At 41.9% G+C, this 26,435-nt stretch overlaps 2 protein-coding genes across 3 annotated transcripts; both read left to right on the top strand.

Annotated features, from left to right (window-relative positions):
• The first annotated feature begins 633 nt into the window (after positions 1 to 633).
• On the top strand, positions 634 to 7,217 carry LOC121921914 (zinc finger protein 883-like). The gene is made up of 3 exons (XM_042450641.1): positions 634 to 692; positions 3,101 to 3,227; positions 4,523 to 7,217. The coding sequence occupies exons 1-3, from the start codon at positions 672 to 674 to the stop codon at positions 6,181 to 6,183; spliced, it is 1,809 nt and encodes a 602-aa protein (XP_042306575.1). The 5' UTR covers positions 634 to 671; the 3' UTR covers positions 6,184 to 7,217.
• Positions 7,218 to 9,162: 1,945 nt separating this feature from the next.
• Positions 9,163 to 25,142, top strand: LOC121921872 (zinc finger protein with KRAB and SCAN domains 8-like). Of its 2 annotated transcripts, none has more exons than XM_042450544.1 (6): positions 9,163 to 9,253; positions 11,705 to 12,291; positions 14,689 to 14,800; positions 16,367 to 16,443; positions 18,037 to 18,163; positions 21,407 to 25,142. In XM_042450544.1, the coding sequence occupies exons 2-6, from the start codon at positions 11,875 to 11,877 to the stop codon at positions 22,777 to 22,779; spliced, it is 2,106 nt and encodes a 701-aa protein (XP_042306478.1). In that variant the 5' UTR covers positions 9,163 to 9,253; positions 11,705 to 11,874; the 3' UTR covers positions 22,780 to 25,142. The 2 variants fall into 2 exon arrangements, with proteins under 2 accessions (XP_042306478.1, XP_042306479.1); XM_042450545.1 differs by lacking the exon at positions 9,163 to 9,253 and adding an exon at positions 10,449 to 10,513.
• Positions 25,143 to 26,435: the final 1,293 nt, after the last annotated feature.

The following is a 26,435-nucleotide window of genomic DNA, read 5'->3' as shown; positions in this document are numbered from 1 at the left end:
TTAAAATGTTGTTTACACCATTTCAATCCTGTGCTTGGAGGAGGTTAGATATTAAAACAAACAGTTACATAAATAATATTTGTTTGTTGTTGTTGTTGAATAAAAAATTGCTTGAAATGTACAAAGCACAAGAATTGCCTCTTTTGTGGACGAATTCAAGAAGCTCAACTACTTGTGGAACAGGGTTTTGTGGGTGGGACATTATTGCATCAGTATTTTGGACCTTTAACTTAGTTGATATAATTTCTGCCTTATCTACAGTAAGCTTTGGGTATTTGCTGGTTCCCGGGACCCCCCCCCCCCCATGGATACCAAAATCTATGGATACTCCTAGTCCCATTATGTTTGACGCATAGTAAATTGTGTGTCCTTTATATAAAATGGCAAATCAAGATTTGCTTTTTAGATTTATGTTTAAATATATATATTTTCAATGTGGGATGGTGAAAACTGTGGTGCAGAAGCTTGTGGATAAGAGGCTGATTGTATATAATAAAAAAAATTATTAAAAAAAAAGCAGATCTTGTGACTGCTAGTGATATAACTTGCCCACGGTTCCTTCGCACAGCCTTGAACACTTTTTGGAACTTCCGTTGTCTCCCTTCAAGGTGGTTTATGATGAACATCTGGTCTTTGTTCAAAGGATTTTTCCATGACGCACTGGAATATGGATGCAGTCACTGCCAGATCAGGTAGGGGGGAAAAGAAGAAGGACTAGGGAAGGCCAAGCTCCAGGAGGAACTAGTAGGGGGGGACACACTCTGAACTGGCTAGGTTCATCACCTAAAATCGAGCGGAGGACCCTTTCTGGATCCAAACCTATTTGTGTTCTAGCAGTCTGGTGGCTAAACACGGCAGAGACCTTTGCCATGTTGGGATTCAACAATCCCTTGCAGCAGCCCAGCATGGTGTAGCCTGTTTGAAACATTTGGGGAACTATGAGATACAGACCCAGGGTTGACTTTTGAATCCCCACTCAGCCCCATGGGAAACCCCAACATGGCCTTAGCACTTGGGCACGTTCACACTACTATTCAACAACTAGTGAAGATGCGGATATTCGATTTGAATGCTATATATAGTTGGGCACCTCTACATTGCTGGGGTTAGGGGGCACCGGACCCCCATGAAAAAGTGGAAAAAAAACTGCAAAATTTAAAAAAAAAAAGGCACTTTTTTTTTTTAACCTTGAGAGAACACCTCTCTAGAGTTGCTAGTACTCTAGCAGAAAAACTCTGTGGTCAACCTTCTGGCAGAGGTTTTTTGACCATTAGATTAGAATTGCACTTGGGGAAAAAAACCTACAAGTACACCCTTGAAAGGAAATGTTAGTTTTCTAGGAATCTCTAGGTCTCCAGCACAGTTCTAAGGTTTCAAAAATCCTGCAAGATGTTGACATAGAAGTCAACCTAGGAGGGGACCTAGAGGATTCTCCTAAGGCAAAATCTGGAAAAAAAAGTCAAAGCTGGCAAAGTGGGAGGGGCCAACTGCATTCCAGGCAGGAATGTTGGTCATGAAGTTTTATGCTGGAAGAACCTGCATGGGCCTAGAGAAACCTTTTTTTTTTTTGGGGGGCGGGGGGCTCAGTTTAAAAGTGAGGAACTTTGGGGCGGGATGCTGAGGGATACGATACAAGACGGGCAACAAAAGGGTTGGATTGGTCTTCTGAAGTCATGAAGTAGGGGAGAGCCGTCTAGGAGGGCCTTACCTGAAGGCGGCCATGGACACAAGCCCACCCGCACGCCACCTCAAAGCGGGAAAGAAGAGCGGACTATTAAAAAAGGTGCTATGCTTTTTCTACGCCTTCTTTTTCCGTTTTTTGAATTGATTGTGCGGCAGTTCTGCGCAGCTCGTCATGTAAGCTGCTGCCCATGGGTACGATCAGAATGCTTATGCAGCTAATTAACGTTGTCCCATTTAAAAGGTTCCGTGTTCTGCTGTGTCGCCACATTAATGCGTCGTTGGTCTGGGGAAACATTGCGCCGTACAGGTTTGCAGTCAGGCTTTAATTGCAGCTCTCTGTTCAGCTGCCATTGCAGGTGTTGGAGGAGGGAAGCCTGCAGCACAGCTTGCAGCGGGCATTTAAAGACTCCTAACCCTAAACCCTTTAAGCCCTAGAGCAAATGTACGCATGCGCTGCATAGAACTTGGGGGAAAGTTTGAAATTAAAGTGAACCCCTACAACAACATTCCTGTTGCCATTTTCACCTAACAAATAAAAAAAAAAACGGCTTTAAAAACCACTTTAAAATATTTACATTTTTACAAAGGGAGGTGATGGGGGATGGCAGGGGGAACAGCGTATCTGGCTTTGGGGTTTGGTGGGAGTGGCAGGCGGCGACAGCTTTTGCTGCGCCATTGACAGATTCAGGCAGGCATTAGTTGGAGCGCCTGAGGGACCACATAGGAGAGGAGGCATCTATGATGACTTGTGACACTTGGCCAAACAAGTGACAAGAGGACAAGGGATTGCCAACACCAGATGAATCACAGCTGGCAGCGGAGGACCCACCATTGGTTCTTGGGCAGCTGCGTTGACTGGCCTGGCGAGGGAGGAAAACAAGTTTTTTTAAAAGGGGGGCTTGGGCAGCTTTAAATTTGCAATCGGGCTTTTCTTACCGCCGCTGCTTTAGCTCTGCCCAAAAGCTGGCAGGCTGCGCAGCCGCCAAGCCGGTTTTTGTATTTTTTTTTTAATTTAGTTTAATTTAATTTTTATCAATAACTTCTTTTTAAAGGGAAAAAAAAAAAGGCGTGGTTTGGGGTCCGGGGGGCCCGTGAAGGGAAAGCCGCCTTCTCTTTTGCAGCGGCCTCCGAGGCGGCGGTTGTTTGGAAAAACTCCGGGTCTGAAAACGGACCCAGGTGAGGCGTCTTCCCTGCCCCCCAGTGGACGCACACAACACCTGAACGGTCTGGAGACTCCGTATTCAGCAGAATACACCTCCAAGACGTCTTCTCCTGCCCGTCTGTATCCCGCCCGAGGTTTACAAAACCTGTGGATTTGGGGGTCATAACTATCAAGGAAGTTTTGCAACAAAATTCACAGCCACATGCAGAGGCTGATTATCTCCTCCTCCTCGTCATCTTCTTATTATTATTTTAGGATCTGGTGACCTTTCAGGAAGTTGCTGTGTATTTCACAAAGGAAGAGTGGGCTCTTCTGGATCCTGGCCAGAAAGATCTGCACAGAGAAATCATGGCGGAGACTTGTGAGATTGTGGCCTCTCTCGGTAAGGCTCCCTTAGCACCTTGTCTGAGTAATCTTGGAACCAGGAATTGTTCATGCTGTAGGTCTGTATCAGTTTGAGAGATTTCCATGTTGGGCATACAAAACATCCTGGATGGAGGGTTTTAGGGGTTGTAATCCAAAAGATGGAACATTTCCATCATTTTGGAAATAAAGAGAAAAGTGCTGAAATGCCCTGAACACCTGTGGTGGTGGTGGGGTGTCTCTGGATGAACAGGCCTTATTAAACATAACAAAATATGAACCTGCCATTGATTTAATGTGCTTGCATTATGTACTCTGATCCTTAAAAAAGTTACAGTTGGAGGTCTTCATTTCAAATCTTAGTTTGGAAATGCAAGCAGATCATCAAAAGCTGGGAGTACTGGCTGCCAGTTAATAGTAACTATTTTAATACATAATAGCATCCACCTCCACACTATCTTTTTAATCCTCTTTATGTTTCAAATCGTAAAATATTCGTATGTATGCAAACAGTAACTTAGCTACTTCTTCTCTCTTATCATTCAGTATGTTTATGTGGAGACCCTGCAATGAGCAAGGGATTGGATGTGATGGCGCATGGGATCCCTTCCAATTCTATGATTCTATGATCTGTAGTCCCTTCCAGCCTTTTCCCTGAAACTACAGTTTCAACAAAATCAAATTCTGTCAATATACAAATTCAAAGCTATTTTTATCATGTAACTAATCTTTAAATCACATCAGTCCTTAATAAATTACTATTACATTTTCCAATGTTAGTTATCATTATAATGCAAGTATATCAGCAATGGTTGTCCCATGTCTCCCATACTGTTATGCTAGAAAGGTTTTTTCTTTTGCATGTACCCAAGTTCATATCTTAGTGGAATTCTTAAATAATTTTGCTCAACTTGTCCGTGACTTGTTATTATGGTGATAATACCATACATGAGAGCCAGCATGGTGTAGTGGTTTGAGTATTGAACTGTGATTCTGGAGTCCAGAGTTTGAATCCTGGCTCCGCCATGTGAACTCATTGGGTGACCTTGAGCAAGTCGCACACTCTCAGCCTCAGAGGATGTCAATAGAAAAATCCCTCTGAAGAAATTTAGCAAGAAAACATCTCCTTACCTCCTTGTGGGATAGTTGGTTGGAATGTCTGTAAAGGGGAAGAGGGCCCTGTCGCACCTTGGAGGAGGATGTCCAGATAGCAGAGCTGACAGTGGCAGTTCACCACCCTCCTTTCTTTGTTTTCATTCTAAATGAGTTCTGTAATATAATTCTTCCCTCATATTTCTGTCTTTCTTCCTGCAGGAACTGTGAAAACGAGTACGACAAAGGAAGAGCTGCAGAAAAGAAGAACCAAAGCAAAAGAAAAGTGGAGGAAGAAATTGGGTTTTTCTCAAGATGGAGACTCCCTTAAACTCCCACTGCTTGAAGAGTGTTTCACAGGAAAGGAAAATGAAATATTCTTTCCCTGGGCAAAAACCTTAACTAGGGTTTCAAGTGCTGGAGTACTAACAGGGGTGTATGGAGTAAAGGAATCAGTTAAACACTCAGAGTATGGAAAACCATTCAAGTGGAAGGTACATGCTATTGTGCATCAAAGAGCCTGTAGAGGAGGAAAATATGTTGCACATTCAGTGTGTAAAAAGAACTTCAGTGGGTGCAAAAGTCTGACTAAAAATCAAATAGTCCATGTAGCAAACAGAGTTTACAAATGCTCAGATTGTGGAAAGAGTTTCAAATGGAGTTTCAACCTTCTTGTCCATAAAAGACTTCACAGAGAAGAGAAACCATACAGATGCTCGGAGTGTGGAAAGACCTTCAAACACAGCAGTACCCTTATTGAGCATGTAAGAACACACACAGGAGAGAGACCATACAATTGCTCAGTGTGTGGAAACAGCTACAAATATGCTAATGGGCTTAGTAAACATCAAAGAATCCACAGAGGAGAGAAACCATTTAAATGCTTGGAATGTGGGAAAGACTTCACAGAAAAAAGTAGCCTTATTCACCACCAAAGAATCCACACTGGAGAGCGACCTTATAAATGTTCAATATGTGGAATGAGTTTCGGGCACAGCAATGTTCTTGTTAACCATCAAAGAATCCATACAGGAGAAAAACCATATAAATGTTCAGAGTGTGGAAAGAATTTCCGACAGAGAGGTGTTCTTGCTAAACATCAAAGAATCCATACAGGAGAGAAACCATATAAATGTTCAGAATGTGGAAAGAGCTTTGGCGACAGTGGTATTCTTGCTAAACATCAGAGAATTCACACAGGAGAGAAACCATATAAATGTTCAGAATGTGGGAAAAGCTTCAGACAAAAAGCTAGTCTGCTATACCATCAAAATAACCATACAGGAAAGAGACCATACAAATGTACAGAGTGCGGAAAGAGCTTCAAAGAGAACCGGGCCCTTACTAAACATCAAAAAATTCACACAGGAGAGAGACCATACAAATGCTCAGAATGTGGCAAAAGCTTCACAGAAAAAGCAGGACTTGTCTGCCATCAAAACACCCATACAGGAGAGAGACCATACAAATGCTTAGAGTGTGGAAAGAGCTTCAGACGCAACAGTAATCTTTTTGAGCATAGAAAGACCCACACAGGTGAACGACCCTACAAATGTTCAGAGTGTGGAAAGAGCCTGAGAAACTGGAGTGGACTTACTAAACATCAAAGAACCCACACAGGGGAGAAACCATATAAATGTTCAGAGTGTGGGAAAAACTTCACACAGAAAGGTGGTCTTACTAGCCATCAAAGAATCCACACAGGAGAGAGACCTTATAAATGTTCAGAGTGTGGAAAGTGTTTCATGTACAGCAATGTTCTTGCTAGCCATCAAAGAACCCACACAGGAGAGAGACCTTATAAATGCTCAGGATGTGAAAAGACATTTACAGAAAGAAGTGGCCTTCACAAACATCAAAAAGTCCACATAGGAGAGAAATAGTATGATTGCTCAGAGTATAGGAGGACCACACAGAACTGGACTTCATTCTCACTTTAAAAAAGATAACTCTGTTGAAAACAACTTTAAATACTCCCAAGTTGAGTCAAAACTTAAGTCTTAGGTGCAGTCTTTCTGTGTACCACATAATCTACACTTTCTTGAGATCAGGCTTCTCCCTATACTCTGGCATGGAGGAAAGAAAGAAAATGTAGAAAGGATGTGTTAGAAATAAATTTCCACAAAAACAGATACAAACTGTTGTTATTCCTTATAGCCTTCCAATAAGGATGATGTTCATGGGTCCCCATGTATACCTTGGAAAGACTTGAAAATATTGAATTACAATGAAATTAATATCTTTGCTGTATGCTGTGTATTCTGTATGCCGTGACATGTCAGTTGCCAGTCTAGAACTGAATGTTTAGTGTGATAAGTGGCAGAGGGGAGAAGAATAAATGAGTAAAAAGGTAAACCTGGGCATCACTGGAGTTCAAAACAGCCTGTACCTTTCTTCTGAAGTGTAGGTCTTCACTTTTGGTTAGATTGGTGTGATTATTTTCTCTTTATATGTGCAAAACTGGTGTACTGCTGGCAGGATAGAGCAATCTCTAAAACGTACAAAGAAAGACAACCAAATACATATTCAGAGTGTGAAAATTATTTCTGAGGAGTGACCTTACTACACATCAACGAATACTCACAGGATAAAGAGAAAAGTTTCGGAAGACACTTCAGCATAGCAATGGTTTGATAACCATCAAATTATCTGGAAAGAAACCATAAATAAATTCTTGGAGTGTGGAAAGAGCTTCATTTCCAGCCAAAGCCTAACATCGCACCACTAAACACACAAACCATATAATTGTTATGAGCATGGAAATAAATTTTGTACTAGTCATAACCATGTTTTAAACATAGTTTAATATACAAATTACAAATACAGGATGGGCATCTGCTTGGATATCAGAATGTAGGAGAGGAACAAATTATATAGGCTAACAATCTTGTAAGATGTTTTAAAAATAAACTAGCATGAAAGAATGTATGTAGTGTATTATTCTGTTATGTCCATTCGCTTTGGGTGATCTTTATGGTGCTACACATATGCCGATATCTCAATAAGAACTTAGTATCTTAGAACAGTAGAGTTGAAAAAATCCCAAGAGTCATTTAATCCAGCCATGCCAATGCAGGACATTCACAGCGTCCTTTATCCAACCTCTATTTGAAACCTACCACTTTTCAAGGTAGTTCATCCTATTAGCAGACAGTCTGTACAGCTGGGAAGTTAGTATTTTTAATACTTAACACATAGTCTCCTTTCTTATCATTGGAATCTATTGGTTTGATGGATTAGCCTGATGGTTTGATGGGTTTTTTTATATTGTGAGCCATCTTGGGTCCCTTTTGGGAGAAAGGTGGCATAGAACGGTTTCTTCTTTCCTGCTGAAGCTGTCCAGGTGTGATCTCTAATAAAACAGACACAAATCCTCTTTGTATATCCTCCCACCCTGAGGCCTTGCCATTCAACATAACAATACACAGATTAACATGGAAATAACTCCTCTTCATCCAAGGTCACACACTATGTATGTATACACACACACATATACACCCAACTCTCTTCCATGCCAGCATTCTCTGAAGATGATGATGATGATGATGATGATGATAATAATAATAATAATAATAATAATAATTCTTGTTAGATTTCTGTTAGATAAACCTGTTAGATTTCTAATTCTGGGAATTCACCCAGTATTTTCTTACACTTATTTACAGCAAATTTATTGAAGTCCAGTGTGGGATCTTGACTACCCTCTCCTTTCTCTTTCTTTTGTATAACAAAATCCCAAGAGGTTGTGGTCACTTTTGCCTAAAGTTCCTACTACTTTAATCATATTTACCAATTCCTCCCCGTTGGTAAGGGTTCAGACAGTTGATCCCCTTGTGATCACTTTCATTGTTTGGGAAAAGACATTTATCAACAAGGCAAGTGAGGAATTTGTCAGGACTTTCAGAGTTTGTCGGAGTTTTGACTCCCAAGATATATCAAGATAAGTGAAGTTTACAATGATGCTTGGACGGACATCACACAAGTCTTCAGTCAGTTTGAGACTGCTTTAACTGTGCTGGCTTAATGCTAGCGAATTCTGGGAACTCTAGTTTTGTGAGACGTTTAGCCTTCTCTGTCAGAGAGCTCTGGTGCCACAATAAACTACAGTTTCCAAGATTCCCTAGCACTGAGCCAGGGCAGTTAAAGTGGTCTTAAACTGGATTGTTTCTGAAGATTGTTTTGGACCTTAGTTGCTTTAAATTCTGATAGTACTGATCAGGTAGCTATGATTTATTTAGATTCTGGGAATACCTTTGATAAAATGCACTGTTAAGAGGTGATATGATAGCCCTGTTTAAGTATTTGAAGGGGTGTCATATTGAGGAGGGAGCAAGCTTGTATTCTGTTGCTCCAGAGACTAGGCCCCAAAACAATGGATGCAAGCTCCAGAAAGAGAGATTCCACCTCAACATTAGGAGGAACCTCCTGACAGAAAGGGCTGTTGGACAGTGGAACAAACTCCTTCCTCAGAGAGTGGTGGAGTCTCCCTCCTTGGAGGCCTTTAAGCAGAGGCTGGGTGCCCATCTGTCAGAGGGGGCGTTTTGACTGTGAGTTCCTGCATGGCAGAATGGGGTTGCATTGGATGGCCCTCAGGGATTCTTCTAACTCTATGATTCTATGAAGTCCAAAACTACTAGGCCAGAGTTTGGGAACTACCAGATGTTTTGGACTTCAGCTCCCAGAATGCCTGGCTGTTGGGCCAAACTGGCTGAGGCTTCTGGGAGTTGAAGTCCAAAACATGGAACAGTAAAAAGCCACCTCAGGGTTAAAGTCAGCGAGTCTCAGTTCCTAGAGTGGCAGTGTTGTCTCAGATTTCTCCCACTTCCGGCCTCTTTCCCTCACCGGAAGTCCTGGAAGCCACGCCTCCTGGCCCACTGCCTCCTGCTTCCAAGGAGTTTGAGGACTAGCAGCTGTAAGAGAGCCACCAGCGGCTGGGCTCCAGAGCTAGGAAAGGTCAGGCAAAGCAAAGGAAGCAGGGCTGAAGCTCTCCGGGTGGGAGACTCAGAGGGCACTCCGTGGGGAGAGACTGCCTCTGGAAGCCCACTGGGTGCCCTTGGGCAGAGCCACACTCTCTCAGCCTCTCAGGGGAAGGTGGAGAGGAACCTGAAGAGCCGTGATAGAGGGTCGCCTTTTGTTGTGTGCCTCCTTCAAGTCTTTTCTGACTTGAAGCTGAATCCAGAGAAAACGGAGTTCAGGTTTCCTGAAGGACCGCCTCTCCCCGTACATTCCGCCTCGCACCCTCAGAACGTCTGGGCAGCAATTACTGAAGGTGCCTGGGGCGAGATTATCCTCCACCACACGGAGGACATTCTCCACGGCTGCCCCAGCCCTTTGGAATGCGCTGCCCATAGAGCTCCCTGGCCCAATTCAGGAAGGACCTGAAAACCTTCCTGTTCCAACAGGCATTCCCCGAATAAAATCCTGTGGGCCTCCCTCCTCTTCCGTGGCCAAGAGGTTGGGCTATGGGGCCTTTTTTGCCTGTGATTTTTATTGATGTTTGTATTTTATAATGTTTTTTGTATTACTGTTTTTAACCTTGTTCGCAGGATAAAAATAAAAACTTTATTTTATTATTTATTTTTTTATGGCAACCCTAAGGCCATGGACCTATCATGGGATTTTGGGAGGGAGGGAGAGTGTGTGACTTGCTCTGTGTATGTGTGTGTGTATATATGTGTGTGTGTGTGAGATATCTATGTGTGGTGTTGTTGTTGTTGTTGTTGTTGTTGTTGTTCTGAGCCTTCAGATCATTTCCCACTTAATAGTGACCCTAAGTTTTTGGGGGGCTGAGAGTGTGTGACTTTCTCAGTGTGTTTGTGTGCATATTTATATACTTATATGTATATATGTTGTTGTGTGGCTTCAAGTCATTTCCCACTTATGGTAACCCTAAGGTAAAACTATCACAGGTGTTTGGGGGGATGAGAATATGTGACTTGCCCAATGTATGTATATATATATGTGTGTGTGTGTGTGTGTGTTTATATATACAGTATGTTATTGTGTGCCTTCACATCATTTTCAACTTATGTTGACCCCAAGGCAACCCTATAATTTTTTTTCCCTTGTCCAGATTTGTTCAGTTGTCCATTGCCTTTCCCTGAGGCTGAGAGAGTGTCACCCAGTGAGTTTCCATGGATGAGCTGGAAATCTAACCCTGGTCTCCAGAGTCATAGTCCAACACTCAAACCACTGCACCAAACTGGCTTTCATGTATGTATACAAAGAAAGAGCGATTGTGTGTGAGTGTATATCTATATATCTATAGAGAGAGAGATAGTTGTGTACCTTAGTTGTTTCTGACTAAGGCATTGAAATAATCAAACCATTTCCTATAACTTGGCTCAAACACTGATCAGAATGGAGACTGCAGTTAAGAAATAAGAAAACTAGGAATGGGAAGGGCAGCTATGAAAGAACAGGAAAAGATCCTAAAGAGTGTAAATATACAAATGAACATGAACGTGAGGATCATCCAAGCCGCTGTATTTCCCCATCACCATGTACAGATGCAAGAGCTGGACAGTGAAGAAAGTAGATAGGGGAAAAAAGTTCATTTGAGCTGTGGTGCTAGAGAAGAGTGCTGAGATCCCATGGATGGCCAAAAGGACAAACAAATGGGTCCTAGAGCAGATCAAGCCAGAAATCTCCCTGGAAGCCAAGATGACTAAATGGTGGTATATGGAGCACATCATGAGGAGGCAGGACTCACTGCAAAAGACAATGATGCTGGGGAAGGTGGAGGGAAGTAGGAAGAGAGGAAGACCATGCACCAGATGAATCTGCAGGACGTGAGCAGAGAATAGGGGATCTCATTCACAGGGTCACCATGAGTCAGGGCCTAGAGTTAACAACAAGAACAACAAGGTGAACCTACCACAAGGTTTTCTGAGGCTAAGACTGTGGTCTGATTTGCACTGCAGAAATAATGCAGTTTGACACTGCTTTAACTGCCGTGGCTCAGTACTATAGAATGCTGGGTTTTGTAGTTTTGTGAGATATTTTAGCCTCCTCTGTTAGAGAACTCTGGTCCCACAACAAACTACAAACCCCTGAGCCATGGCAGTTACAACAGGGTCAATCTGCATTATTTCTGCAGTGCAAATTAGACCTCGGATATGGTGAGATTTAACAACAAGCAAGAGCCACTCTCTGGTCTGTCAAAATGCCCACGTTTATTTTGTAATGTGTTAGTTTCTCCCCACACACACACACTATCTCAGGGTCCAGAATCCAGCTGCACAAATGTTTGGGGCCCAAGGGTCTAGCCCCTACCTCATCTTCTCATACCTGGATCTAGAAGAGCTCTGGTTTGAGGTATGGGAACTGTTAGTGGCAGTGCTCTAGGCCTTCACCTCAGCAATATTGTCTTTTGATTTTGATATTCATCTGATTTTCTTACAGGATGAAGCTTTCTTAAGGCATCTTTCCTTTTGGAGATAAAACAATTGGAGACGGAAGTGCTTGTGTTCTCTGCAATATGTGATCCTAAGGCAACAACTCCCTTTGCCTTAAGAAAGAAATTGGCAGGCCTGCAAAGAGATTCTTTGAACCCCTTTAGAGGCTGAGTGGAGATGAAAGAGCCAGAGCCAGCTGGTCCTAAAGCCCAAAGGGGATGCCATGATGCCATTGGCCCTGGGAACAATGGAGCATTCTGGGAAAGAACAGGCCAGAAGGACCTGACCAAGGACACTGGCAGCTCTGAGGTCCAGCGCCAGCGCTTCAGGGATTTCTGCTACCAGGATGCCAAAGGACCCCGGGAGGTTTGTAGGCAAATTCACAACCTTTGCCAGCAATGGCTGAAGCCAGAGAAGCACACAAAGACTCAGATGCTGGACCTGGTGATCCTGGAGCAGTTCCTGGCTATCCTTCCCCCGGAGATGGAGAGCTGGGTTCGAGAGTGTGGGGCAGAGACCAGTTCCCAGGCTGTGGCCCTGGCAGAAGGTTTCCTCCTGAGCCAGGCAGAGGAGGAGAAGCAGATGGAGGAAGAGGTGAGAGCATTTGGCTGTGATCATTCCAAGGAGCAGCAAATGTGGTAGAAATCACTCAAAACAGGTGATGTTCTGGTGAATTTTGTGTAAGGCACTATGTGAGGTTGACAAGCTGAAGTGTATCCAGAGGAGGGTGAAGGGTCTGGAAACCATGCCCTATGAGGAACAGTTTAGGGAGCTGGGTATGTTTAGCCTGGATAAGAGACGGTTAAGAGGTGATATGATAGCCTTCTTTAAATATTTGAAGGGATATCATACTGAGGATGGAGCAAGCTTTTTTTCTGCTGCTCCAGAGAACAGGACACCGAACAATGGATAGAAGCTACAGTACAGCAAAAGAGATTCCACCTCAGCAATAGGAAGACCTGACAGTAAGAGCTGTTTGATAGTGGAATAGGCTGCTTCAGAGATTGGTGGAATCTCCTTCTTTGGAGGTTTTTAAACAAAGACTGAATGGCCATCTGTTGGGGATGTTTTGACTGTATATTCCTGCATGGCAGGTGGAGGTTGGACTGGATGGCCCTTGGGATTTCCTCCAACTCCTCCAGCTCCTTGGGGCCTCTTCCAACTCTATATTTCCAAGTTTCTTGTAGAAACAGAGGTACTCCTCTCTCCTCACAGAAGCAGAAGGAGACCATTTCTAGCCACACAAATCACTTGGTTAATTAATGGATGTCCAAGAAGGGCAGAAAGTATCCTTTCACTTTTGTGAAGAGGGGAGAGGGGTTCAGCAGGCAGAGCAGTTATGTTGGCAAATTCCTCTGTTGTTTGATCTCTGAGTTCAGCTGGCATGATAGAGTTATGCCACATAAGAGCAGTTCAGCTGGCATGAGAGGTTTCTGCATTGTCTTAATCCCCAAGAGCCAGTGCATTGCTAAGGTAAGATTCCACTGGTATTTTTATGTTCTTTTAAAAATCCTTAACTGTCCTTTAAAAAAAAGAACCGTTGTTTATAACTAGTTAAAATGCTTGAACAAATACAAACCTTCTGTTGAAAAGACAGTAGTATCAGCACTATGCAGGCATCTATAAGAAAGGTATTCCAGAATTCATAGACACAGATGTGTTAGTCTGGAATACTTTTATTCAAGGGAATCTTGTAGCACCTTGGAGACTGGTCCAAAACACACTGCAGAAATAATTCAGTTGGAGACTACTTTAACTGCCCTAACTCAATGCTAGGGAATTCTGGAAACTATTTTCTGAGACATTTAGCCTTCACTGTCAGAGAGCTCTCTGAGAACTATAGTTCTCAGAATTCCCTAGCACTGAGCCAGGGCAGTTAAAGTGGTCTCAGACAGATTGGATTATTTCTGCGGTGTGTTTTGCACCACTAACTGTGTGAAAGAGGTGGCCAGTTTAATATATCTCTTTTCTGCTTGGAAGCCTTCACGCACCATATTTCAAAACTCCCTCCACCATTCATATGATCATCCACCCAGCCTCGCCCTAGGCAACATCTTTCCTCCTACCTTTGTCCCTCCTATCCTTAAAACTGAACTTGTCACCTCATCACCATACCCACATGTTTTTCATTTGTAGGGTTGTTCACACAATCTGATTATAAAGATCTTTCCTGGGCACCAATTTATTCCATCCATCAGAGGAATAGACCAAGTCTACAAAAGCTTATACTACAGCATCTTTCACACAGTTAGTCTCAAAGGTGCTACAAGATCCTTTTGCATAAAAGGATTCCAGAGTCAGTCTGCCACAACAGAAGGGACCCTCTCTTTTGTATGTACAAAATACACTTCTCCCACTGATGATGCTCAATGAAAGGCTTAATCATCTTAATGCATGCAGTAGATTCTTGTGGCAGAGGAGGATCTGCAGGTGTTTGGGTTCCATTCAATGAGCTCTTAAATGGTAGACATCAGTACCTTAAAAGGTTATCCAGGAGTAGCCGTGTTCGTCATATAGCACAATACAATAATGTCCATAATCCACAAACCAGTGATACCTTTTTTGGGCCAACCAAAATGCACAAAATACATGTCACAAGCTTTTGAAGCTCCACTGGCTTCTTCATCAGGCAAAGAAATTAAAAATAATATAAGAGGAAAAAATATATGATGACGTTAGTCACAGTCCTACATTTTGTGAAGTTGTTGTTGCTCTCACTTAATATGATATGGAGGGACATCCATGCAGACAGGCCACTCCTCCCTCTGGCCATGTAGGTACAGACTTTAAGCATTTTAAAGTCCAGGAAGTAAAATATAAATGCTATTAGCAATACAAAAAGATACTTCAGATAATTCAGTACCTTGAATTAGGCTCAGCACAAAATAGTGTAATGTTTTCAGCAAATTACTGCCATTGGCCAGGACTGTTCCAAGATTGTTCGTTTCCTTTCCTCACTACTCTTTTCCCTGCCCTTCTGCTTCATTTCAGATGAAGATGGAGTTAGGCAAAGCAGCCACTGCATTGCTTAAGGCAGAGGAGACCCAGCAGCAGACTAAGAGATGGCTCATGGAGGAGGATGACAAAGGTGCTACCTCTCTTGGTATGGAATTATGGATTCTCCTCATAGTTTGGCCTTGCTCTCTTGAGAGTATTTCTGGAATTTTTGTGGTGCTCTCATATTCACGTTGACTAAGGAAAAGAGCCAGTGGGGGTTAGTGGTTTGAGTGTTGGACTAAGGTTTTGAGGAGGGTTTGAATTTCCACTCAGCTGTGTAAACCTGCTGGGGGACCTTGGGCAAGTCACACTTTCTTATCCTCAGAGGATGGCAAGGGCAAAACTCCTCTGAAGAAATTTTGTCTAGAACACCTTTTGATTAGGATTGCTGTAAGTCAACAACAACTTGAAAACACATCAACAGTTGGGGAAAAGATGCTTCTCTTGGGCTTTTGAACACATGAAATCAGCATTTGTTTCCAACTCTTAAAGACATTAGAGAAGTCCAAGCTAAGAACTGAGAAATGCATAGAAAGGCTTCATGAAGCTATTTCCGCCTTACACTCCTTACTGTTCACTTCCTGTTTGTTTCTTGACACTGGGACCACAGAATCATAGGAGTTGGAAGGGGACCTTTTAGTCCAGGTAGTCCCACCCGTCTATTAGAAGAAATTCAGAAGCTGAGCCTCCCCTTCAGGTTGTTACTTTTGAAGACCTCCAAGTGTGAAGAAGGGCTGCTTATATACAGTGTGTGTGTGTGTGTGTGTGTGTAATTTTTAAAAAGCAAACCCTGATCTTTGTTATTTTATATAAGGGACACCATTTTACTATGTTTTTGTATATAATGGGATTTGAGCATCTATAGATCTTGGTATCCATGGTGGGTCCTGGAACGAAACCCCAGCGGATACCAAGGACTCACTGTATAAATCTTTATGGGATCCCAGAAGAGCAGAGGGAGCAGAAACAACAACTGTGGCAGAATAGGCCCTCCTTCTCCTACCTTGCAAACCTTCTTTCTCCCAATAACATGTTGGCCATCAGCTGTCAGGCTTCTCCTCCTCCTTCTCTTGCTATTGTTGTGGCTGGTTTGAGCACATGGATGGTTGACTGGGTTGAGCACATGGGTGGCAGAGGCATCAGCTGTGGGAAGAATGGGGCCTGAGCACATTGAAGCCAGCACAGTGAGGTATCCTTATGCAAGATATCAGAGGGCCAGACCACTTGAAGAATAAATGTATTACCCCAATAGGATACAAGTGTTTCTTAATTTTGTTAGTATGATCTCTCTCCTCTTAAGATTTAAATTTTTGGAAAAAGTGCCTCTGGTAGCAAATGGAATCTAGTCCAGGAATTTTATTTCTTTCTTTCATGGCCTTGCATTCATTTCTGTGCTGCCCAGAAAGGGACCCAAGGCAGCTCATAAATAAAACCATAAAAGCATCTTTACAATAAAAAATTAAAAGACAATTAAAATAAACTAATTAAAATCAACTAATTAAAAACAGTTTAAAATTACATCAACATACAAAAATTAAAAACATTATGAAAAGACACTCCCTGTGTAAAAACCTCCCTGACATAATTATACATTAAAAGCTTGCTTGAATAAAAATGTTTTTGCAGTGGTACTGCAGTGTACAGTATCCAATCATCTCTTTCTCCCTCACAGGCGAGAGACTAAACCTCTGGCCTTGTCCAAGGACTTCTCCTGTTGCAATGGACATGGTTGCAGCCCAACCAGATCAGGTAGGAATAGATCAATGGGAGCAGAGCTCTATTAGAGCTGGGTAGAGGAGGGAACTCTAGATATCTTGGTTATGAACAGAGATGTGAAATGAAAAATTTACCTATATTTTTTTCTGTGTGTGTTTATCCATAGCTGTCTGGGCTTTTCAACTGTAATGAATCATGTTTGATGGGCTAAATATAGGATATGATGATCTAATTCTTCTAAGGAGACAAGCTTCATGCTCAGAGGAACAGACTAACAAATGAATGCACTGCTAAACTTGTTTCTGTTATGCAAAATCACTTGTTACTCTGTCAGTCACAAGTACAAGTAATCAAGACAAATTGTGGCAAGTTACCTGTACTGGGGTGCAGTGGCTTACTGGTTAAAACGCCAGTTCTGATGATCGGAAGATCAGAAGGTTGGCAGTTCAAGGCCTGGGTACTGCCTGATGGAGTGAGCGTTTGTCACTAATCTCAGCTTCTGCCAACCTAGCAGTTTGAAAGCATGCAAAGGCAAGTAGATAGATAGATAGGTATAATTCTCAGTGGGAAGGTATTCGATGTAGTCATGCTGGCCACATGACCACCAGAGCAGTCCTCGGTCAATGCTGGCTCTTCAGCTTAGAAACAGAGATGAGCACCGCCCCCTATAGTCGGTAACGACTAGACATTCATGTCAAGGGACTATCTTTACCTTTTACCTGTGTCCAGAGACTCACCTATATCCTTTAGTGGAAAAAAACACTCTAATAGTTGTACTGAATCAAAACTGTTGATATAGGATAGATTACATACAGCTCTCTTTAGGTGGTTGTTGTTGTGTGCCTTCAAGTAGTTTCTGACTTATGGTGACCCTAAGGTGACCCTATCACAGGGTTTTCTCGGCCAGATTTGTTCAGAGGAAGGTTGTCTTTGCCTTCCTCTGAGGCTGAAGGAATGTGGCTCACCCAGTGGTTTCTGTGGCTAAGTGGGGATTCTGATTGTGGTCTCCCAGAGTTCTACTTCAATGTGCTTATTTTCTGCTGCTCCAGAGAATCGGACCTGGATCAGTGGATTCAAGCTGCAGGAAAAGAGATTCTACCTAAACATTAGGAGAAACATTCTAACAGTAGAAGCTGTTTGTGGAGATTTTTAAATAGAAGCTGGGTGGCCATCTGTCAGGACTACTTTAATGGTGTATTCTTTCAGGGCAGCGGGTTGGATTGGAGGGGTCTCTTCCAGCTCTATGATTCAATGAATTATCCACATTCTTCAGCACTGCCTGTGTTGAGTAGGGTTGATGGATGTTGCAGTCCAGTAACATGTGGTAGCCCTCACAGTTCTCCCCCTTGATGTAGAGAAATCTGTCAAGCCTCCTGAGGCTTTTGTTTGCCTTCTTCATCTTTTCCTGCTCTCTAAGTTGCTAGTTGTGATTGGGATGACCAAAATGGGGCATGTTATTACAGAGGTGGATTGTGACCTGGATATAATATTGGGAGTTTTGTTAGCAATTCCTTTTGTCAATATCCTTCACATTGATTTTGCTTTGACAGTCACCCAGGAAACTTTGGATCTGGAAGAGAACTCACAATCACACAATAGTGTGATAATTATTTGTTCTTGTTTCAGGATTTGATGGCCTTTGAAGAGGTTGCTGTGCGTTTCACAGAGGAGGAGTGGGCTCTGCTGGACCCATGCCAGAGGGCTCTACACAGGGAGATCATGGAGGAGACTTGTGGGATAGTGGCCTCTCTGGGTAAGGTTCCCTCTGTGCTTTGGCTGAAAGATCCTAGAACCAGGAATTGCTGGTATTGTTGGATTGTATCAGTTTTGGGGAATATACCATGTTGGACATGCTAGAGGCAGCTGAAGGCCTGGGAGGGCAGGGGAAGAAGTCCTGCCCTGAAAGTCCCGCCCCTGGCACTGAATAACACCTGGTGCCACAAGACCTTTTAGTTTAAGCACTCAGCCCCTAAAAGGTTCTCCATCGTTGCACTATAATAATACTATACTGGCTGCCAGTCAGTTACTATCAGTAGTGCCTCTAGTTTAACATGCAATGTTAAAAGGACTGTTTTTTTCCAGTCCTTTTAACTTTCTAATTTTAGAATTATTTGTTTTAAAATATTTTCGATCCCTGGTTCTCTTAATATATACCATTGCTATGGGTTTTATTTACCACATAAATAACCTTTAATTCACACAAGTTTTTAATCTGTCTTTTTCTAATAATACATTTTAAATTGTCATTATCAAGAAGTTTTATTAAGAGCGGGCAATGCTGAAATACATTATTGCTTTAGTACAAAGTTTTGTTTTGTTTTTAAATATATATCTCAGTAGAATTATTTAAAAAAACTTTGTTCAACTCTTGTCTGTGGCTTACTATTAATTATAATGCCCCATAAAGTTTAATATTTTGAATGCATTTGGGCAAATTGTCAGGGAGACATGAACATATGAGAAATATTTCAGACATAAAGTTATTTTCTCTCCCTGGCATTGTATTATAAACACTGTTTCCATATTGGCAATATTTTGTGGTTTATATTTGTATATGATACTAATTTTAGTAATATTAAAAATCATTATCTTTATACAGAAACTGTTAATTAGATTTTAAAGGACTGTGGTCAAAGGACTAATGCAGTAAATGTTCTCTCGTTAATACTTTGCTTCGAATCTGGTGTGGGATCATGACTGCCATAGGCCAACTTGAGGAGAACACAACCTTTGCTTAAGGAAGGCAAAAGGGATCGGGGGGTTGGGTAGGGATTAATTTTGTATTTTATTGTATTTTAAATTTATTTATACTGTTGTAACCTGCCCAGATTCTTTGTGATTGGGCAGGCTATAAATAAATCTTATTAGTAGTAATTATTATTTTCCCAGCCTTAGTTCATAACTCTGAGCTTACCATATATATTTGTTCATTCTAAAGGCTGAAATCTTCCTTCCATTTTGAATTATTCATCTTAGGCTGCGTTGAAACCTTTTTGTCTGATACCTATTGATAAGTAGAGGGCTGTGCAGTCTTTAGAACAATTTCATCCTTCCCTTAACTGCCCACTCCATCTCCAATTTCTTTCTTTGGAATGTAGGGACTGACTCATAGATTCAAAGTGGAGTTGGCCTCTAGGGGACATATAATAATAATAATAATAATAATAAATAATAAAAATTTTATTTATATACCGCCCTTCCATAGATCAGGGCGGTTTCCAACATATAAAAATACAATACAGTAAGCAAAAACAATACAATAAAACAGTGCAAAAACAATATAAGAACAATATAAAAGCCCCATTAGCCCAACCTCTTTGCCACAGAAGAGGAAGGGAGGCCCACTGGACTTTAGTTGGGGAATGCTAGTTGGAAAAGGAAGGTTTTCAGGTCCTTTCTGAATTGGGCCAGGGAGGTAGTCGAGCGGAGCTCTATGGGCAGAGTGTTCCAAAGGGCCGGGGCAGCGATAGAAAATGTCCTCCTCATAGTGGAGGACAACCTGGCCCCTGGCACCCTAAGTAGTTGCTGCCCAGATGTTCTGAGGGTGCGGGACGGAATGTACGGGGAGAGGCGGTCCTTCAGGTATCCTGGGCCTAAGCTATAGTTTAGTTCAATCCCCTGCCAGTGCCAGAATCTGCAACTGCAACATCCCTAAGAGGTGGCCATCCAGCCTTAAAAAACCTCAAACGAGAGTTTATTACCAACATAGAGTGGGCCCTTGGTATCTGCTGCGGTTTGGTTCCAGGAACAACCCCCCCAATGGATACCAAAATCTATGTATACTCAAGTCCCATTATATAGTAATGGGTAGCAGTAAAATAGCATCCCTTATATAAAATGGCAAGATCAAGGTTTGCTTTGGGGAATTAAAAAAAATATTTGCAAGCTGTGGATGGTGGAATTAGTGGATGCAGAATCCGTGGATATGGAGGGCTGAATGTAGTCTGTTCCACTATCAAATGGCTCTGACCATAAATGTTGTTCCACTGTTTAATTACTGTCAGCTCTCCATATCATATGGATTCAGCCATCCAAATATTTAAATAAAAATATTTAAAATATAGATAAATTTCAAAAAGCATATGTTGACTTTGTCTTTTTATGTAAGGAACACCATTTTACTGTGCCATTGTACTTAATGAGACTTGAGCATCTGTGGATTTTGGTATGCACTGGAGGTCCTAGAACCAAACCCTAATGTATACCAAGGACCCAATAAATCTTCTACATGATAGGCATTTGAAGACAGCTATTGTATGACTTTTCAGTACTTTCTTATCCAGGCCAAACAAGTTCAGTTCACTGAACTGATCTTCATAGTGCTTCAGTTGTAGACCCTTCACTATGTTGGCTGGCCTTCTGCAGAGCAGCTTAGTAAAGTCAATAAGAACAAGAATGGGCCACTAAAACAGAAGATAACAGTGGTAATGGTGGCAGTTTCTTCTATCTCCTCTCTTGCTGATGGGACGGTTTATCAGAATGGCCTGTGAGGGAAAGAGTGGTCCTGTCCCACATTGGAGGGTTGCAGTTAACAAAGTCAAAGTATTTTTTATTGAATAAGTTTCTAGACCATTTCAAAGTAGCCAAAGCTAGCAAACAGCTAAACTAATAAAATCTCAGAAATTATATATAATTAAAACAAATAATCATAAAAGGTAATTCTTCTGTGCAAGATGAAACTATATTAATCCTTGTTCTATTTCTTGATTCCTCTTAAGGTAGCTGCTTTGACAGCAAAAAGGGCAATCCTACAAGTCACAAAGGGGTTGGCCCCTTGCAACAAGCATAAAGCTGGCAATGCAATAAATAAAGTGCTAGACCTTCAACTTTGGAAGCCCCACAAATACAAAATCTGTCAGGAATAGGGATTCCTTGACATGGCAGTTACCAATGACAGTTCCCTTACCTGACATTTTTAGTCTTACTGCAATTGAATTTGCTCTCTGATTTGAAACTTCATTCCTTTTGGATCATGTTCCTCTCTCTTTTTCTCCAGGTGCTCTGAGGAAGAGTGATACAAAGGATGAACAACAGAGCAGAAAAAGCACAGCAGAACAGAAGTGGATGAAGAGATCTGGGTTTTCTCAAAGTGTGCCTTCCCATGAAATCTCACAACTAGAAGAATGTTGCACAGAAAGAGAAAATAATATATTCCTTTGTTGGACAAAAAACCTAACTGGTGTACCTGCAGGAGTACATGAACCAAAAGAGCTATTTAAAGACTCAGAATGTGGAAAGACTTTCAAGTGGAGGGTACATGCTGTTGTTCATCAACGAACTCAAACAGAAGGCAAATATTTCCCATGCTCAGTGTGTGGAAGGAGCTTCTGTCAATGCAACAGCTTTACTGAGCACCAAATAATCCATGTAGAAGACAAACCCTACAGATACTCAGACTGCAGAAAGAGCTTCATACAGGGTAATAGACTTACTGTCTATCAAACAGGTGACACGGGAGAGAAACCCTATAAATGCTTAGAGTGTGGAAGAAGCTTTAGACAGAATGATACACTTGTTGACCATCAACTGACTCATGCAAGCAAGGAGTCATACAAATATGTGGAGTGTGGAAAGCAATTCAGAGAAAGCTGTAAATTTGCTGTTGATCAAAGAAACCACTCAGTAGAGAAACCCTATGAATGGACAGTCCATGGGCAAAGCTTCACACAAAACGATGGCCTTGCTGCCCATCAAAGAATCCATACAGGAGAAAGACTGTATAAATGCTCTGAGTGTAGAAATTGCTTCAGGCACAACAATATCCTTCCTAACCATCAAAGCAATACAGGAGAGCTACTGTACAAATGTTTACAGTGTTGTAACACATTTACAGAAACTGGGAGAGCCAATAAACCTGCTTCATTAGCTCCTCCCAGCGTGTCAAAAAAACGTAGATCTATAAGTTTAGCAACCAAAATGGAAATTATAAGAAGGGTGGAGGCTGGTGAAAGGAAAAGTCGAGTGGCACAGTCTTTGGGGCTGGCACAATCCACTTTAAAGACTATTTTAAACCAATCAGAAAAAATCAAGTCCTCTGTGCAAAACTGCAGTGATGTTACTATTGGTATATTAACACGCACACGACACAGTATCATTGAGAAAATGGAGAGACTACTGAGTGTTTGGGTAGATGATATGAGACAGCATCACATGCCAATCAGTCAGTTGGCAATACAACACAAAGCCTTAAGTCTCTTTCACCAGTTAAAGGCACAAGAAGAAGGCACTACAGAAACATTTGTGGCCTCCCGTGGGTGGTTCCACAAATTCAAGAAACGTGCCAGAATTCATAGTGTCCGCTTCTTGAGTGGAGGTACAAATGCTACAGTCCAGGCAGCTAAGAAATCCGCATCCACTTCAAAAGTATAGTGGAGGAAGAGTGATACCCTCTGAATTTGGTGTTTAGAGCAGATGAAACAGGGCTATTTTGGAAGGCTTTGCCCTCTTAAGGGTTCCCAACTTGGGGTGCCCACATCCCTAGGAAGTGCGAGACAGAATTTCAGGACATGTGACAAAGATTGGCTTGTTTCCCTTGAGTGCTGAGTCAGGAGGTGTTTTTTATCTGAATAAAATGAATAAATGAATCATTTTTTTCTGAATAAATTAGAATTAATTACTCAATTCAGATTTGCATTTTATGCATTGAGTAAAAGCTTCATTTTTTAAAAGTTTAATTTGTTCACTCACAGTATTGTATGGGGTTCAAAAATTAGACTTATTCTTTTTTAAATGTGATATTACAGTTGGCCCTTCCCTACATGGGGGATCCATTCTGGACCCCGCCGTGTAAGGGGAAAAAATGCGTAAACTCAAGCCCCGTTAAAATTAATGGGGCTTGTTCCCGCGGCTTGCACCCAGCACATCAAGGGACGCACTCCATTGCTTCTTCCGGGGCGTGGGAGAAGTCTTTCTGGTGCGTCTTCCAGCATATGCTGAAAGATGTGTATGGCACGCCCGCATATGATGTGGGCGCACTGTACATTTGTAGGGAGGCAGTGTAATTTTGAACCAAGGTTCTTCTGGTATCAGACTGTGCTCCAGGGAATTCACCAAACCTTGGCTCACTTCTTACCTGCATATTTGTAGAACTGATTTTCCCCACACCAAATATGTCATTGCTTCTACAACCAGAGGACCCCAAGGTGTTATAACAAGCCTGTTTTGCAAAGTATTCTTTCAGCCAATTGATCACAGCAGAAGAAGACCAGCAGATGATTAGAGCAATAATCCATGAAGACATTTTGGAAAACTTACAACATAAAGCTATCAGTAGTATCAGAGACAGCCAGAAGGAAATGACATATCTGTGCCTTAATGGCATTTGGTAGCGGTTGTGGAAAAGAACATGTTGGATTGGAACATGAGATTCCTGCAGTTAACACAGATGTTGCAGAAAAGACAAAAGCAGTTCTCTTTGACAAAGCTGGCCCAGGTAATATCCAAGATTTGCCAGATGGCTGTGGTGAGTCTCTGATAAACAAGGAACGATGAGAGCTGATGGAGAAACCAGTGACTCAAGCAAATAAAGGCAGTTTAGCAATGAAGATGTTCTGGAGAGAGTGCTAACAACAAAGATATTGTCTGATTATTTGTTAGATTTCTCTTACCTTAGAGCATGGGTGACCAACTGTGGAAGGCTTGGGAGCTGCATTAGCCCCCTTGGAAACCGCCAAGGATACCCCCCCTCCATATCTGCTCCCACCAAATATATATACATTTGGAACTCTGTATCCACAGATTCAACCATTTATGGTTTGAAAATATTTAAAATACAGTCAGCCCTCCACATTTCCAGATTTGATTGTTCATGGATTTGATTGATATCTTGTAGCTAGGAATCTCAAGGTCCTCCAGCTCAACTGTGTGGGCAACATCTGTAGAAATCACACTGGAAGACCTAGAGGTTCCCAGAGAGATTATGGCGGAGTCCTGGACCCAAACATCAGGGGATACAAAGGGCCCACTCTAGACACACACACTTGCCCTCAAATGGTCTCTAGGGGCTAGGGGGCATATTCACCATGGTTTGGGGCCAGAAGCCTTTTTTAACAATAGGATGTGAATACAGATTGCTTTCTGTTCACTTTGTGTTTAAAAAAAAGTCTTCTCCTAAGTCTAAATTGGTCAGGTGAGGCAAGGTACAAATGCCACCTCTAGACCCAGAGGCCATTTTGGAGTGGAAAAATATGTGGATTTAAAAAACAAACTATAGACAGCCATGGGAGCCACAAAATGGCCCTGGTTGCACATTGCTCATCTAACTCATGCCTTAGAGATTATGTCCAGAAAATACCTTGATTTTGATCAGACTGTATAGTAAGGAAAACTCTACTTAGAGCTTTAGATTATTACAGTGAGATGCTGTGTCTGTAAAAAGATGTCAGATATCCCTGCAAGGGGTAGTGGATTGAGCGGACTCAAGAGCAAGATTGAAATCCCTGTTCAACCAGGGAGATGCACTGGGTGACCTTGGGCAAGTTACACTCTCTCAGCCTCAGAGGATGGTAATGGCAACCCCCCTCTGGAGCAACTTAGCAAGAAAACCCCCCATAAATTGGTAGCAAATTGAAGGCACACGGCAACTACCCTTAGTTACCTTCTTTGGGGGAGGGGGGAACCTTCAAGTGATGTTTAGGAGGCTTGGGGTCTTCTTGTTTACTTACCCAAGGGTTTCTGGATGTGGTTGTTTAATTTCATTTGTGTATTTTGTTTGAATAAAAAGTTGGCTGAAACACATGGTGCTGCTCTTCTTTTTTCCGGTGTGGGAACCTGTTTCATGCCATTTTTGCCCCTAGCACCAAGCTTTTTATTAAAGATGTTAAAGAAGTATGGTAACTCAACAAACATATCTGCTTCATTAAATATGGTACACTTGTAAAACTAAATGGATTAAAAATGGCATGAGTCAAACCTCAGTGGATACCAAGGGCTTACTGTATGCCGATGTGTTCATTATAAAGTGTAGAAATTGGATTTGCCTCTGCATTTCCACATACAAAGGCTACTTTACAATGCCTTTGTTCAAAAATGAACATGTTATAAGATCTCTCTATATGGTAAGTTCTTATGTTTGTGAGAATGCCAGAAGAGGGAAATCCAGAGGTTTCCATGATAAATAGAGGCAATACAGCTAAACATGTACAGAGAAGTAACTAGTAACATAAACCAAGATTCTGTATCAAAGTCTGCATTTAATCATTTTATGAACCCATAGCAATGTTTTAGAAATACAACTAACTTCTATGAGTGAATGCAGAAGATGCACATTCTGGTCACTGGCAAGAGTGTTCTGATCCACACCAGCTACTTTCAATGCACACTGAGTGCTCCTGAAAAACACCAACTCATTTGTGATGTCTGTAGGCATTTTGGATGTATGCAGGACACTTCGCATGCTCAGTGGACATTTGCAATGTTCATTGGGCACTTGTGATGGGCACTTCTAATGCATGTCAGGCACTCCTGTTGCACTCTGGCACTTGCTAGACAGTCTCTAGGTATGCACTATGAGTGTCCCAACAGCCATCAGTGCCCACTGCACATCAGGGATGTGGCGCATCAGTCATTCCACTGTATTATTGCATGATGGATGCTCTACTTTATTTACATTGTAACATCACAGCAGCACTTAGGGGATAATCAATGTTGTGAAACTACTCAATTCTAATGTGAAGTCGAAGGCTTTCATGGCCGGCATCCATAGTTTTTTGTGGGTTTTTGGGGCCACATAGCCTGAAAAACCCACAAAAAACTACTCAATTCTATTTGCCGCATATGTACGTCCACTTGCAAAGATGCACACTCCAGGCTGAATTCCAGCTGTAACGTTGAATTTTATTTTTCTTACAAATTGCAGAGATATATTACGAAATTCCACCAAACATTGGTATCAGTTATTCAATAACAGGTCATTTTTCTTTTCTACCTTTTCCTTTCTTCTTCTTGTTACTACACACGGACATTTAACAAGCGAAAAGCCAAAAATGTATACATGTCTTTTTTTAGAAAAGGAAAAACAATTCCCA

This window comes from Sceloporus undulatus, chromosome 2 (genome assembly GCF_019175285.1).
Source record: "Sceloporus undulatus isolate JIND9_A2432 ecotype Alabama chromosome 2, SceUnd_v1.1, whole genome shotgun sequence".
Lineage (NCBI taxonomy): Eukaryota > Metazoa > Chordata > Lepidosauria > Squamata > Phrynosomatidae > Sceloporus > Sceloporus undulatus.
This window is presented reverse-complemented; position numbering and strand designations above follow the sequence as displayed.